General features: G+C 44.0%; 1 protein-coding gene across 1 annotated transcript in view; it reads left to right on the forward strand.

Annotated features, from left to right (window-relative positions):
• Window positions 1–14493, forward strand: part of LOC105474283 (replication protein A1) — a 64174-nt gene that overhangs the window by 3109 nt on the left and 46572 nt on the right. Inside the window, exons 2-4 of the mRNA XM_071082108.1 lie at window positions 6338–6388; window positions 7752–7830; window positions 8721–8829. Of these exons, the coding sequence (XP_070938209.1) occupies window positions 6338–6388; window positions 7752–7830; window positions 8721–8829 (239 nt within the window). The remainder of the gene's footprint in view (window positions 1–6337; window positions 6389–7751; window positions 7831–8720; window positions 8830–14493) is intronic.

Here is a 14493-nt window from a genome sequence, read left to right on the forward strand (position 1 = left end):
TGCCCTACCTTGTCCACTTCTATTCCACAGAAATAACTGCTTTTTAGAAAAATCACTGTCATTGACATTTCACCTACATATAGTAAATTGTACCTTTTTTTTTTTTTTAAGCAGAGTCTCCTGTTGCCCAGGCTGGAGTGTAGTGGCGCAGTGTCAGCTCACTGCAACCTCTGCCTCCCAGGTTCAAGCAATTCTCATGCCTCAGCCTCCTTAATAGCTGGGGTTACAGGTGCACGCCACCTCACCCGGCTAATTTTTGTACTTTTAGTAGAGACAGGGTTTTGCCATGTTGGCCAGGCTGGTCTCAACCTTCTGACCTCACATGATCTGCCCGCCTTGGCCTCCCGAAGTGCTGGGATTTACAGGCATGAGCCACCATGCCCAGCCAAATCGCACCTATTGTAAGTGTACAGCTTGATGAACTTTGACAAATGTACGCACCCCTGTAACTGCATTGCCCCAGTGGAGACACAGAATAGTCCCATCAGTGCACCCCACCTCCCGCTCCTTCCTCACCTCCGTCCTCACCCGAGGCAGTCAGTGTTCTGGTTTCTCTCTGTAGGTCAGTTTTGACTTTCCTAAGACTTCATATAAATGGAATCAAATAATATCTACCTTTTTGTGTCTGGCTTCTTTCAGCAATTTTTTTGTTTTTTTTCCAGAGGTAGGGTCTCTGTCACCCAGGCTGGAGTACAGTGACACAGTCATGACTCACTCCAGCCTTGACCTCCTGAACTTAAGAGATCCTCGCACCTCAGCCTCCTGAGTAGCTGGGACTACAGATGCATGCCACCACCCTTGGCTAATTTAAAAAAAAAAAAATTTTTTTTTTTTTTTTTTTGAGACACAGTCTTGCTCTGTTGCCAGTCTGGAGTGCAGTGGCGTGACCTCAGCTCACTGCAACCTCTGCCTCCTGGGTTCAAGCGATTCTCCTGCCTCAGCCTCCCAAGTAGCTGTGCCTCATGAATTTTTGTATTTTTAGTAGAGACGGGGTTTCACCATACTGGTCAGGATGGTCTCAATCTTTTGATCTCGTGATCCACCCACCTCGGCCTCCCAAAGTGCTGGGATTACAGACGTGAGCCGCCACACCCGGCCTAAAAATATTTTTTGTAGAGATGGAGTCTTGGTGTGTTGTCCAGGATGATCTTGAACTCCTGGGCTCAAGTGATCCTCCCACCTTGGCCTCCCGAAGTGTTGGGATTACAGGCATAAGCCACCACTCTGGACCAAAATGGTTTTTGAGCTTTATCCATGTTAATTCAGTAATTTGCACTTTTGTATTGCTCAGTAGTATTCCATTGTGTGACTATAACAAAATTTGTTTATTATTGCACGTTTGGGTTATTTTCATCTTTTGACTTAAATGAAGATGCTATGACCATTTAAGTACAAATCTTTTTGTGGAAATATGTTTTCATTTCTCTGGGATAAATATCTAGGTGCGTCATTGCTGGGTTATAGGTAACTGAATGTTTGAAAGAAATTGCCAAACTTTTCCAGTGTGATTATGAGAATTCTAGTTGCTCCATGTCCTTGCCAGTCGTCAGTCTTTGATCTTGAGTAGTCTAGTGAAAGTATAAAGGTATCTCACTGTGGTTTTAATTTGTATTTCTCTGGTGACTAATGAGCATCTTTTCATGGGCTTACTGGCCATTTGTATATCTTCACAAAAGAAATGTCTGTTAGCTGGGCGCGGTGGCTCAAGCCTGTAATCCCAGCACTTTGGGAGGCCGAGGCGGGCGGATCACAAGGTCAGGAGATCGAGACCACAGTGAAACCTCGTCTCTACTAAAAATACAAAAAATTAGCCGGGCATGGTGGCGGGCGCCTGTAGTCCCAGCTACTCAGGAGGCTGAGGCAGGAGAATGGCGTGAGCCCGGGAGGCGGAGCTTGCAGTGAGCCGAGATCGCACCACTGCACTCCAGCCTGGGCGACAGAGAGAGACTCCGTCTCAAAAAAAAAAAAAAAAAAAAGAAATGTCTGTTCACGTCTTTTGTTCACCTAAAAATTGGGTTTTGTGCTTATTAAAGAGTTGTAAGAATTCTTTATTCTTGATGGGTCTTTTGTTAAATATAAATATTACATATATTTTCTCCCAATCTGTGATTTGCTCTTTCTTTTTTGAAATTTTCTTTTTTTGAAGTGCATTTTTAAATTTTGGTGAAGTCCAGGTTATCAGGTTGTGGGTTTTTTGTCTGTTTTTGTTTTGTTTTTTGCAGTCTTGTATTTGTGTGTCCTAAGAAATCTTTGCTAGGCTGGGTGCAGTGGCTCATGCCTGTAATCCCAGCACTTTGAGAGGCCATGGCGGGCGGATCACCTGAGGTCGCGAGTTCGAGACCAGCCTGGCCAACATGGAGAAATCTTGTCTCTACTAAAAATACAAAATTAGCGGGGCGTGGTGATGGGTGCCTGTAATCCCAGCTACTCGGGAGGCTGAGTCAGGAGAATGGCTTGAACCCAGGAGGCGGAGGTTGCGGTGAGCCAGGATCGCGCCATTGCACTTCAGCCTGGGCAACAAGAGTGAAACTCAGTCTCAAAAAAATAAAAAGAAGAAATCTTTGCCTACCCCACCCAAGGTCACAAATCTTTTATACTGTGTTTTCTTCCAGAAGTTTTATAGTTTTAGCCTTGCCTTGTGGTCCATGATGCATTTCAAGTTTACTATTTTATCTATGATATATAGATCTTTTTTTTAATATAGATATTCAGTTGTTCCAGCCCTGTTTATTGAAAAGACTATCCTGTTACATTGAGTGACTTAGTCACTTTAGATAAAATCAATGGACTGTATATGTGTATATCTCTATCTCTGGAATGTCTGTTCTGCAATTGATTTCTATGTTGGTGCTTACGTCAATACCACATTGTCATAAAAATTGCAGATTTCTAGTAAATCTTGAAATTTGGCATTGTAAATTCTGCAGCTTCATTTCTTTCTTTTTTTTTGAGGCGGAGTCTCACTCTGTCACCCAGGCTGCAGTGGTGCAGTGCTCACTGCAACCTCTACCTCTTGGGTTCAAGCAGTTCTCCTACCTCAGCCTCCTGAATAGCTGGGATTACAGGCCCCCGACACCACACCCAGCTAATTTTGGTATTTTTAGTAGAGATGGGGTTTCACTATGCTGGCCAGGCTAGTCTCGAACTCCCAACCTCATGTGATCCGCCTGCCTCGGCCTCCGAAAATGCTGGGAGTATAGGCCTGAGCCACCGTGCCTGGCCTCCAGCTTCATTTCTTATTTTTATTTTTATTTTTATTTTTTGAGGCAGGATCTCACTCAGTCACCCAGGCTGGAGTGCGGTGACATACATGATCATAGTTTACTGCAGCTTTATCTCCCTGGCTCAAGTGATCCTCCCACCTCACCCTCCAAGTAGGTGGGACCACTACGCCCAGCTAATTGTTTTTTTTTTTTTTTTTTTTTGAGACAGGGCTTTACTCTGTCATTCAGGCTAGAGTACAGTGGTGCCATCTCACCTTGACTGCAGGCGTGTGCCACCACACCCAGCTACTTTTTGTATTTTTTGTAGAGACGGGGTTTTGCCATGTTGGCCAGGCTGGTCTCGAACTCCTGACCTCAAGCAATCCTCCTGTCTCAGCCTCCCAAAGTACTGATCCCTTTGCATCCGCTGAAGTATAGAGAAACAAAGTACAATAAGAAAAGAAAAAGAAAATGAAAACAGATGTTTGTTTTGAGACATGGTCTTGCTTTGTCATCCAGGCTGTAGTGCAGTGGTGCAATCACAGTTCACTACAGCCTAGACCTCCTGGGCTGATTGTTCCTCAGCTTTCTGAGTAGCTGGGACTACAGGTAGGCACTACATGCCTGGCTAATATATATATATTTTTCTTTTGAGATGGATTCTCTGTCACCCAGACTGGAGTGCCATAGCGCAATCTTGGCTCACTGCAACCTCCGCCTCCCAGGTTCAAGCGATTCTCCTGCCTCAGCCTCCTAAGTAGTTGGTACTATAGGCGTGTACCACCACACCTGGCTAGTTTTTTGTATTTTTAGTAGAGACAGGGTTTCACCATGTTAGCCAGGATGGTCTCAATCTCCTGACCTCGTGATCCGCCCGCCTTGGCCTCCCACAGTGCTGGGATTACAAGTGTGAGCCACCGCGCCCGGCCCCACCTGGCTAACTTTTTATAGAGACGGGGCTCCTTATCTTGCCCAGACTGGTCTCAAACTCCTGGGCTCAAGTGATCCTCCTCCTTCCGTCTCCGAAAGTGCTGAGATTATAAGCATGAGCCTTGTTGGTAGTTTTCAGTGTGCAGTTCTTACATATGTACTGTTAAATATATCCCTAAATAATTTACTTTTGAGACCTGGTGTGGTGGCTCACACCTGTAATCCCAGCACTTTGGGAGGCTGAGGCGGGCAGATCACCAGAGGTCAGGAGTTCGAGACCAGCCTGACCAACATGGTGAAACCCCATCTCTACAAAAATACAAAAATTAGCCAAATGTGGTGGTGCACGCCTGTAACCCCAGCTACTCAGGAGGCTGCAGCGGGAGAACTGCTTGAACCCGGGCGTTAGAGGTTGCCGTGAGCTGAGATTGCGCCACTGAACTCTAGCACAACAGAGCGAGACTGTCTCAAAAAAAAAAAAATTTTTTTTGATGGTGTCTAAGTGGCATTTTTGAAAATTTCATTCTTCAGTTGTTTATTGCTAGTGTATTGAAATACACGTGATTTTTCCACAACCCACCTTGTGTCCTGCAAACTTGCTAAGTCAACTTACTAGTTTTTATAGATACCGTAGGATTTTCTGTGTAAAGGATCATGTTGTCTACAAATAAAGGAAGTTTTATTTGTTCCTTTTTAATATTTTTATTTTTTATTTGGAGAGGGAGCCTCACTCTGTGGCCCAGGCTGCAGTGCAGTGGCGCGATCTCAGCTCCCTCCAACCTCCGCCTCCTGGGTTCAAGCGAGTCTCCTGTCTCAGCCTCCCCAGCAGCTGGGATTACAGGCATGCACTATCACGCCCGGCTAAGTTTTTAATTTTTGGAAGGATCAGGGTTTCACCATGTTGGCCAGGCTGGTCTCGAACTCCTGACCTCAAGTGATCTGCCCGCCTTGGCCTCCCAAAGTGCTGGGATTACAAGCATGAGCCACTGCACCCGGCCGGTTCCTTTTTAATCTTTATGCCCATTTTTCCCTTGCCTTATTGCATGAGTTAGAACCTCTAATACCACGTTGAATAAAGATGTTAAGAGGTATATCCTTGCCTTATTCCCGATCTTAGTAGCTTGTGATTGTCTTTTACTGTTAAGTGTGATGGTAACCATAGATTTTTTTTGTAGATGTCAGCTATCAGTTTAAGCATTACTTCTATGCCTAGTTTGCTAAGACTTTATAATGAATAAGTGTTGCCTTTTCTGTATCTGTTCAGTTGATAATGATTTTTCTCTTCTGTGAATGTGACAAATTACATTGATTTTTCAGTTGTTGAATAAACCTTGCCTTCCTTGACTAAATCACACTTGGTCATGACATATTACCCATTTTATATAGTGCTGGATTTGATTTGCTATTTGTTGAAGATTTTTTTTTTTTTTTTTTTAGACAGAGTCTCGCTATGTTGCCTAGGCTGGTCTTGAAGTCTTGGGCTCAAAACAGTCCTCCCACCTCGGCCTCCCAAAGTGCTAGGATTATAGGCATGAACCACTGCATGGGGTGGTCTTTTTTTTTTTTTTTCCTGTCGTAGTAAACGTAACATCATAAAATGACTTGGAAAGAAAGTCTTGTCTTTTCTGTTTTCTGAAATAATTTATGCAAGTTTTTGTTTGTTTGTTTGTTTTTTCTTAAATGTTAGAATTCACCAGTAAAGCCATCTGGACCTAGAGTGTTCTCTTTTGGAATATTTAGAATTATAAATTCAATTTCTTTAATAAATATAGAGTTACATAGATTTTCTTTTGTATCAGTTTTGATAATTTGTATTTTTCGAGAGGTTTATCCACTTTATCTTGGTTGTTTTATAAAGTTGTTCCTAACATTCCCTTATTATCTCTTTAATATATATAGAATTTATTTATCTAATCCCCTGTTAATGAGTACTAGAGGGAAATGAATGTGCTGTTGTGAATAATGAATACATACGTGATATCGGTGTTAGAGATGTACTGTGTTTCCTTGTTGTAAAACACGTATCTCCCTCTTACCATTTTATGATTTGTCCAGAGTGATCAACTAGATGTTTCAGCTGACAGGCTCTGAATGGGCTCTTTTAACAATCTTATCTGTATATTCCAAATACGAACTATAAAAACATGCCATTTTCTTCGTGCTTTGAGTGCATGTCTCACACAAACCTGTTTTTACTCCCTCAGGCCATCATGCAGCAGGGGGATACATCCATAAAGCCCATCCTCCAAGTCATTGTAAGTACCTGTGTGTGTTCCTTGTCAACTTCATTAGAGTCAGCTGATTATAAATCACGTCCGATGAAGGACGGACAGATTTGTCCACTTTCGGAAATTCCCCGCCTTGTCACAAAAAATAGGCCAGTCTCCATTGTACCCCTGAAAGGAGCCAGGCTTTTTGAAAATATTACTACGTGAGCTGCTAAGTTCTACTGTCTTTGGAGGTTCAGATTGAAGGCTTTGCCTCACTCCCTCCTCGCCGTTGATAGATGACTGTGGTGCACCTTGCCTTTCTGCCCTTGGGTTTGTCTCGTTCACATCAGCCTTTTTTTTTTTTTTTTTTTTGAGACGGAGTCTCGCTCTGTCGCCCAGGCTGGAGTGCAGTGGCTGGATCTCGGCTCACTACAAGCTCCGCCTCCCGGGTTCACGCCATTCTCCTGCCTCAGCCTCCCGAGTAGCTGGGACTACAGGCGCTGCCACCACGCCCGGCTAGTTTTTTTTTTTGTATTTTTTTTAGTAGAGACGGGGTTTCACTGTGTTAGCCGGGATGGTTTCGATCTCCTGACCTCGTGATCCGCTCGTCTCGGCCTCCCAAAGTGCTGGGATTACAGGCTTGAGCCACCGCACCCAGCCTCACATCAGCCTTTTATATGACTTCAGAAATACATCTAATATGAACTTGCCTCCTTAACATTCTTCAGTTAACACATCATTTGTTTAAGGGGTTCTTGAACTTCAGTGGGAGTTTTGAAAACTAGAGGCAGAATGTGGGCTCACGCGTGCAGGGTTTCAGTCAGCCGGTCTGATGGGTCTCTGTTGCAGGGCACTAGCTGTGGGTCAGCGTGGGCCTCTGTGCGCAGATTTCACTTCCTTTGGAAACCTGCCTCTGCTCTCTCTCAGGTGGGGATGAAGGTCTCAGCTCTGCCACCTGATCATGGGCACATGTCACTTAGGTCTGTGCCTCCATCTCCACCCCAGTCGTTAGCCCCTTCAGGACAAGGGTACTTTTTGTTCATTTTGTATTTTTAGCACATTTCCTACAAAACACCTTGTGTATATTGGGTGCCTCATTATTTATTTATTTATTTATTTATTTATTTATTTTGGTAATTGATTTTCAGCCAAATTTGAGTCAGAACTCAAGAGTACAGGCAGCTCGTTTTACTTCTCTCTGTATTGTGCTTCATAATATTAGTGGAGAGGTGAGTGGGAAAATCATCAAATCCAATTTTCTTTTACTTGGGTTTAGGTGTCAAGAGAATGGGCAAACAGTTCAGTTTGTGTTGAACTAATGGCAAACTCACTCTCCTGCCACTTCGGTTTACTTATCCCTGGGGACGGGGCAGACAACCTGGCTAATCAATCAAGTTTTCTGTCCTAGAACATCCGTCCCATTACCACGGGGAATAGTCCGCCGCGTTACCGACTGCTTATGAGTGATGGATTGAACACTCTGTCCTGTGAGTATGGCGTATCCATCTAGAAATGTGTGAGTATTTAAATAATAGAAGCACACCCAGGCCTTTGGTTGCCATAATTTGGGGGCATTCATGAAGTCCATACTTGCTTGGCTGTGTACTTCATTCAGACAGAATTGCAGCTGTCAGCATTCCAACAATAGACTAGAGGTAGTGGAAAGCTGCCACTCGGCTTAATTAATTTTCTCTAACTGGTGTTCTGTGTTTTCTCTGATTAATTTCCCTAAGGATGATGTTGACATTGGTGAGCGTGATGGGTTAGCTGCCCTATACTTTCCTGTTTGGGGGTTTTATTTCTGTGTCGGAAGCTCTAAAGGGGAGAAAGGAGAGAATTTTTAAATGATTTTGACCACTTTAGCAAATTCACTCATTTAAGAGGAGCAGCAAATGTTTAACAGCAAAATACACAGTTTTTCACTATGTAGAGTCTGACTAGTTTTCATTTCAGGAACGTATGTAAGGCGTTTTTCTTCACTAGCACAGGTATGAGTACCTTTCAGATTCTTTTTTTTTTTTTTTTTTTTTTTTTGAGACGGAGTCTCGCTCTGTCGCCCAGGCTGGAGTGCTGTGGCCGGATCTCAGCTCACTGCAAGCTCCGCCTCCCGGGTTCCCGCCATTCTCCTGCCTCAGCCTCCCGAGTAGCTGGGACTACAGGCGCCCGCCACCTCGCCCGGCTAGTTTTTTGTATTTTTTAGTAGAGATGGGGTTTCACCGTGTTAGCCAGGATGGTCTCGATCTCCTGACCTCGTGATCCGCCCGTCTCGGCCTCCCAAAGTGCTGGGATTACAGGCTTGAGCCACCGCGCCCGGCCACCTTTCAGATTCTTAAGACTGCAGGATTTTGGAGGCTGAAGAAATCTCTGTGCTTTTCAGCTTTCATGTTGGCAACACAGTTGAACCCCCTGGTGGAGCAAGAACGACTGTCCAGCAACTGCGTTTGCCAGATTCACCGATTCATCGTGAACACGCTGAAAGACGGAAGGTATGCGGTGTGTTTTTTTTCTGTCTTATTGTATTGTAGAATGGGAACGAATTTAAGAACAAAAAAGGCAAGAGTGAGTTTTCAGCTAAGAATTTAACAGCTATTCAGTTAAGAACTCGGGTGGCTAACACGTGGCACCCAAGGAAGAAATACACGGAAACAAGTCGGAAATTTCACAGCAGAAGATTAAAGTAGAACGCAGAAATCTTGTTATTTCTAATTTCTTCAGAAGCAGCGCTTTCAGGATTTCCCCCAAAAGTGTCTTATCTTTTTTGTTTGTTTGTTTTTGGTAGAAACGGGGTTTGCCATGTTGCCTAGGCTGGTCTCAAATTCCTGAACTTAGGCAATCCGCCCACCTCAGCCTCCCAAAGTGCTGGGATTACAGGTGCGAGCCACCTTGCCTGGCCTCAAAAGTATCTTTTAATGAAAAGAGGTCCCTTATTTTACAGCAGAAAACAATAATTATTTTGTAATGCTGCTTTTGTGTGTGTGTGTGCAATCTTGAATCTTTTATATTAAATGCTGTATTTAGCCAATATAGAATATGTTGAACCACGTATGGTGGCTCATGCCTGTAATCCCAGCACTTTGAGGGGCTAAGGTGGGAGTGTTGCTTGAGGTCAGGAGTTTGAGACCAGCCTGGGTGACATAGCCAGACCCTGTCTCTACAAAAAAAAAAAGTTACATAAATTAGCGAGGTGTGGTGGCACATGCTACAGTCCTAGCTACATGGGAGGCTGAAGTGGGAGGATTCCCTAACCCCAGGAGTTTGAGACGGCAATGAGCTGTGATTGCACCACTATACTCCAGCCTGGGCAACACAGCAAGAGACTATCTCTTAAAAAAAAAAAAAAAAAAGGCTGGGTGCGGTAGCTCAAGCCTGTAATCCCAGCACTTTGGGAGGCCGAGACGGGCAGATCACAAGGTCAGGAGATTGGGACTATCCTGGCTAACATGGTGAAACCCCGTCTCTACTAAAAAAATACAAAAAAAAAAAAATAGCCGGGCGAGGTGGCGGGCGCCTGTAGTCCCAGCTACTCGGGAGGCGGAGGCAGGAGAATGGTGTGAACCCAGGAGGCGGAGCTTGCAGTGAGCCGAGATTGTGCCACTGCACTTCAGCCTGGGCGACAGAGCGAGACTCCGTCTCAAAAAAAAAAAAACAAAAAACAAATTTAAAAAAAGAATGTGTTGTACACCAACAAGTTGCTGCATGCTGGAGATACAATGATGAACAGAACTGTTATTATCATGGCTAAAAAATGACTTATTTTAGGCAAGGTGCAGTGGCTCACACCTGTTGTCCCAACACTTTGGGAGACCAGGTAGGGAGGATCACTTGAGCCCAGGAGTTTGCGACCAGCCCGGACAATGTGGTGAGACCTTGTCTCTATGAAAAAAAATAAAAGTTAGCCGGGCGTAGTGGCAGGTGCCTGTGGTCTCAGCTACTCGGAAGGCTGAGGAGAGAGAATGGTCTGAACCCTGAGAGGTGAAGGCTGCGGTTAGCTGAGATTGTGCCACTGCACTCCAGGCTGGGCAGTAGAGTAAGATCCTGTCTCAAAAAAGTCCAAAACAACAACCACCACCAGCACCAAGATAAAAAACGATCAACAATACTAAAAGGTTTAAGTAAGTAGTTTTTTAAAATTGGGTTACACTGGTTTTAGGACTCTTAATTTTCTCCAGCTGTTCTTTTCTCCTGACTCTTTAGGTTGGTTGGATTTCGCTCAAGAACTTTTTTCTGGACGGGCCCTTTCATGCCATATTCCCCATGATCAGCCTGTTGGCCTTTCTACTGGATGACAACTTGCCTGGCTGTCTATTCTTAGGTTCTGTGACTTTACCCTCAGAATTTTGTCTTCTGGCATTGAATGTTGATCTGGAGAAGTCTTAAGGGCAGCCTGGTTTGATTTCTTCCCTTGTAGAAAGCCTTGCTTTTTTTTTTTCTCTCGAGGCCTCACTTTGGTTGCCCAGGCGGGAGTGCAGTGGCACCATCAGGGCTTACTGTAGCCTTGACCTCCCGGGTTCAGGTGATTCTCCCACCTCAGCCTCCCGCGTAGCTGGGACTACAGGCACTTACCACCGTGGCCAGCTAATAAGCTTTGCTTTTTCTACCTATATTCCTGAAGATTTTTTTGTTTATATCTCAACTTCAGTACTTAACCAGGCTATGCCTCAATGTCAGTTGCACATATTCTTTCCTCAATGTCAGTTGCACATATTCTTTTTTTTTTTTTCTGGTATGTGATGTGCTCGTTCAGTCCGCAGATTCAGTTCTTGCCGAGGAAGTTTTTCTGTGTTATTCCTTAATGTTGTTTTGTATTTCATTTATTGAGTTCTAGTCTTTACATATGTTGTAGATAACTTTGACCTCCATATAGGTCTTTAGTTTAACCTTTTTTCTAATGGATGCATTGGCTCGCCTCAAGGTTTTCCAACATAGTAGTACAGTTTTTAGCCTTCTCTTTTCTGCTCCTCCGTCTTTATAAATTATGAGATGTATAATAGTATTTATTTTGTTCTGTTTTTTCTTAGCTGTTCAAGCTCCCTTTTCTTCTTCATCTCCTGTTTTAGCTCATCGTTTGGCTCTTCATTGGTCGAATGTGTACATTCGTACTTATTTTGCAGATCGCTTTGGAGGAGGGCTTGCTCCTTATCTTGGCTCGCACTTTCTTCTAGAGTGGGTTCTTTAATCGTCTCTGCCTCCCCGTTCCTTTCACTCGGACGCATTGTTGTGTGTTGTGTGGTTGCTCTGTCATCCTTTTTATTTTGTTCATGCTTCATGTGGACAGTCCCGTCCCGACTTGGCATTTGCCCTGACATAGTCTAGGCGAGGTACCCGTTGCCAGTCTTCTCATGTGGGAGCTTTTGTCTTCCAGTCCAGGCCACCTTGGGTGCTTACGTGATGCTTTCCAGCCACTCTTCTGTCCTCCAGGGCGTGGTCGTGGGAGAAGGTGGAAGCGTTGCTGGGATGGGGTGCAGTCCCTGCTGGGAAACTCTTCACAGCTCACTCTCTCCAGTCACGGGGACAGCTCCGCTGCCCTGGGCTTTGCCTGACTGCACTGCCTCAGCTTGGAGGCTTGCCTGGTGTTCTTTTGTACCTCTGCTGAGAGCCTGTGTGTGGCTGGGTTTATTTACTCCATGCTTTTTTGGTGATCATCTAGGTTTATTCTAAACAGCACTTTAGCAGTCATCCTTGTACTTTACGTGTTTACGCTTTTATTTCTGAATAACAGATTATTAGAATTTGTATTGTGGGGTCAAAGGACACCTATGGAAAGTGTACCCATTTTACTCATAAATGTTACATAAGAGTATCTATTGACCGGGTGCGGTGGCTCACGCCTGTAATCCCAGCACTGTGGGAGGCTGAGGCGGGCAGATCGCAAGGTCATGAGATCGAGACCATCCTGGTCAACATGGTGAAACCCAATCTCTACTAAAAATACACAAATTAACTGGGCGTGTGGTGGGTGCCTGTAATCCCAGCTACTCAGGAGGCTGAGGCAGGAGAATCGCTTGAACCCGGGAGGCAGAGATTGCAGTGAGCCGAGATTGCGCCATTGTACTCCAGCCTGGGTGACAGAGCAAGACCCCATCTCAAAAAAAAAAAAAAAAAAGCGTACCTATTTCTGAATAGACAAATTCATACAAACAAATTCAATGATTGGTTCTCAGGGGTGGTAAAGTGTGGAGTGACTGTCATTGTACACATGGTTTCTTTTGGGGATGATGACAGCGTTCTCAAGTTAGGTAGTGGTGATGCTTGCGTAACTGCGGAATGCAAAACTCCTGGGATTATCCTCTCTGAAAGGGCGAATTCATTATGGTATGTGAGTGATATCTCAATAAACATGTTATTTAAAAAGAAGTGTTTGTCATTAAGTTTGTCAACATACTGTGTATTAGTAATATTTTTAAAAATAATTATCAACCAGACACGGTGGCTCACGCCTGTCATCCCAGCACTTTGGGAGGCTGAGGCAGGCGGATCACCTGAGGTCAGGAGATCGAGACCAGCCTGGTCAACATGGTGAAACCCTGTCTCTACTAAAAATACAAAAATTAGCCGGGTGTGGTGGCAGGTGCCTGTAATCTCAGCTACCCGGGAGGCTGAGGCAGGAGAATCACTTGAACCCGAGAGGTGGAGGTTGCAGTGAGTTGAGATCGCCCCACTGCACTCCAGCCTGCGCGACAGAGCAAGACTGTGTCTCAAAAAAAAAAAAAAAAAAAAAAAAGATTGCTTAATACTCAACTCTTGTTTCTTTCTTGCAATAAATCGTGCCTTAAGAAAATAATCCTAGGCTGGGCTGGTGGCTCACACCTGTAATCCCAGCACTTTAGGAGGCTGAGGCAGGTGGATGACCTGAGGTGGGGAGTTCAAGACCAGCCTGGCCAACATGGTGAAACCCTGTCTCTACTAAAAATACAAAAATTAGCCAGGTGTGGTGGCAGGTGCCTGTAATCCCAACTACTCAAGAGGCTGAGGCAGGAAAATCGCTTGAACCTGGGAGGCGGAGGTTGCAGTGAGCTGAGATTGTGCCACTGCACTGTAGCCTGGGCGACAGAGTGAGACTCTCTCTCAAAAAATAATAATAATAATCCTCTTAGCTTGCTCATTTTCTTTCTGTTTTTATTTTTTAAAATCTTTTTTTCTGGAAAATTTTAAACATCTACAGAAATAGACAGAATACACGGTAGTTTGATGAGTCCCCATATAGCCCTTCATTGTTACCTGTTGTCCACTTTTGCTTTATCTCCATCCTTGCAACGTCCACTCTCCTCTGTAATTTCGAAGTAAATCTCAGACATCGTATTATTTCATCCATAAATATTTTAGTATATATTTTTGAAAGATAAGAACTCTTAAAAAGACACTATCCCATTTCACACCTAAAATAACAAATGCGCTGTCAGTGTTGCATTTCCAACTTGTCGTGTGTGTGCACATGTGTGTGCGTGTGTGCGTGCATGTACATGTGTGTGCGCGTGCGCCTGCACAATCTACATGAATCAGAATCCAAAATAAGGTTCCCGTGACAGTAGATTGACGGTCTGTTAAGTCTCTCTGAATCTGTAGGCTCTGCCTCTACCTTTTTTCTCCTTTACTGTTTATTTGCTGAAGAAACCAGGTCATTCATCCTTCACCTCATGCAGTTTCCCCTAGTCTGGATTTGGCTGATTGCATCCCTGTAAAGTCACTTAATGTGTCCTTGTCATCTGTATTCTCTGTAAGTCGATATTGGTGTCTTCTTTTAATATGCTGCTAGATTCATCTCGCTGATATTTTATTTAGGATTTGTGGGATATCGCAGGATGAAATTAGTTTTGGTTTTGTGTGTGTGTTTCATCTTAGGTTTTAGTATGAGAGTCATACTGAATGATTCATAAGCCTTCTATTTTTATATGTTCTGGAGTGATTTGTATAATTTTGGAAAGTAGTTAAATATCTGCCACTTAAGTATCTATCAGGTAGTTATTACAGGGAATCTAGATATCGTTTTCAGGAACAGATAATTTCAAGCTTATCTGATTGAAACTCTGATGTGAAACCTGATAAGGGTAGCACACACAGACTGATTGTATGTAAAAATCCAGAACCAGCAGTCAGACCATTTGAAGTGTAAAATGTGATGAAACCGGGTAGATTATTGCGTAAGTATTGCT

Source organism: Macaca nemestrina, chromosome 17, assembly GCF_043159975.1.
Source record: "Macaca nemestrina isolate mMacNem1 chromosome 17, mMacNem.hap1, whole genome shotgun sequence".
NCBI classification, from domain to species: domain Eukaryota; kingdom Metazoa; phylum Chordata; class Mammalia; order Primates; family Cercopithecidae; genus Macaca; species Macaca nemestrina.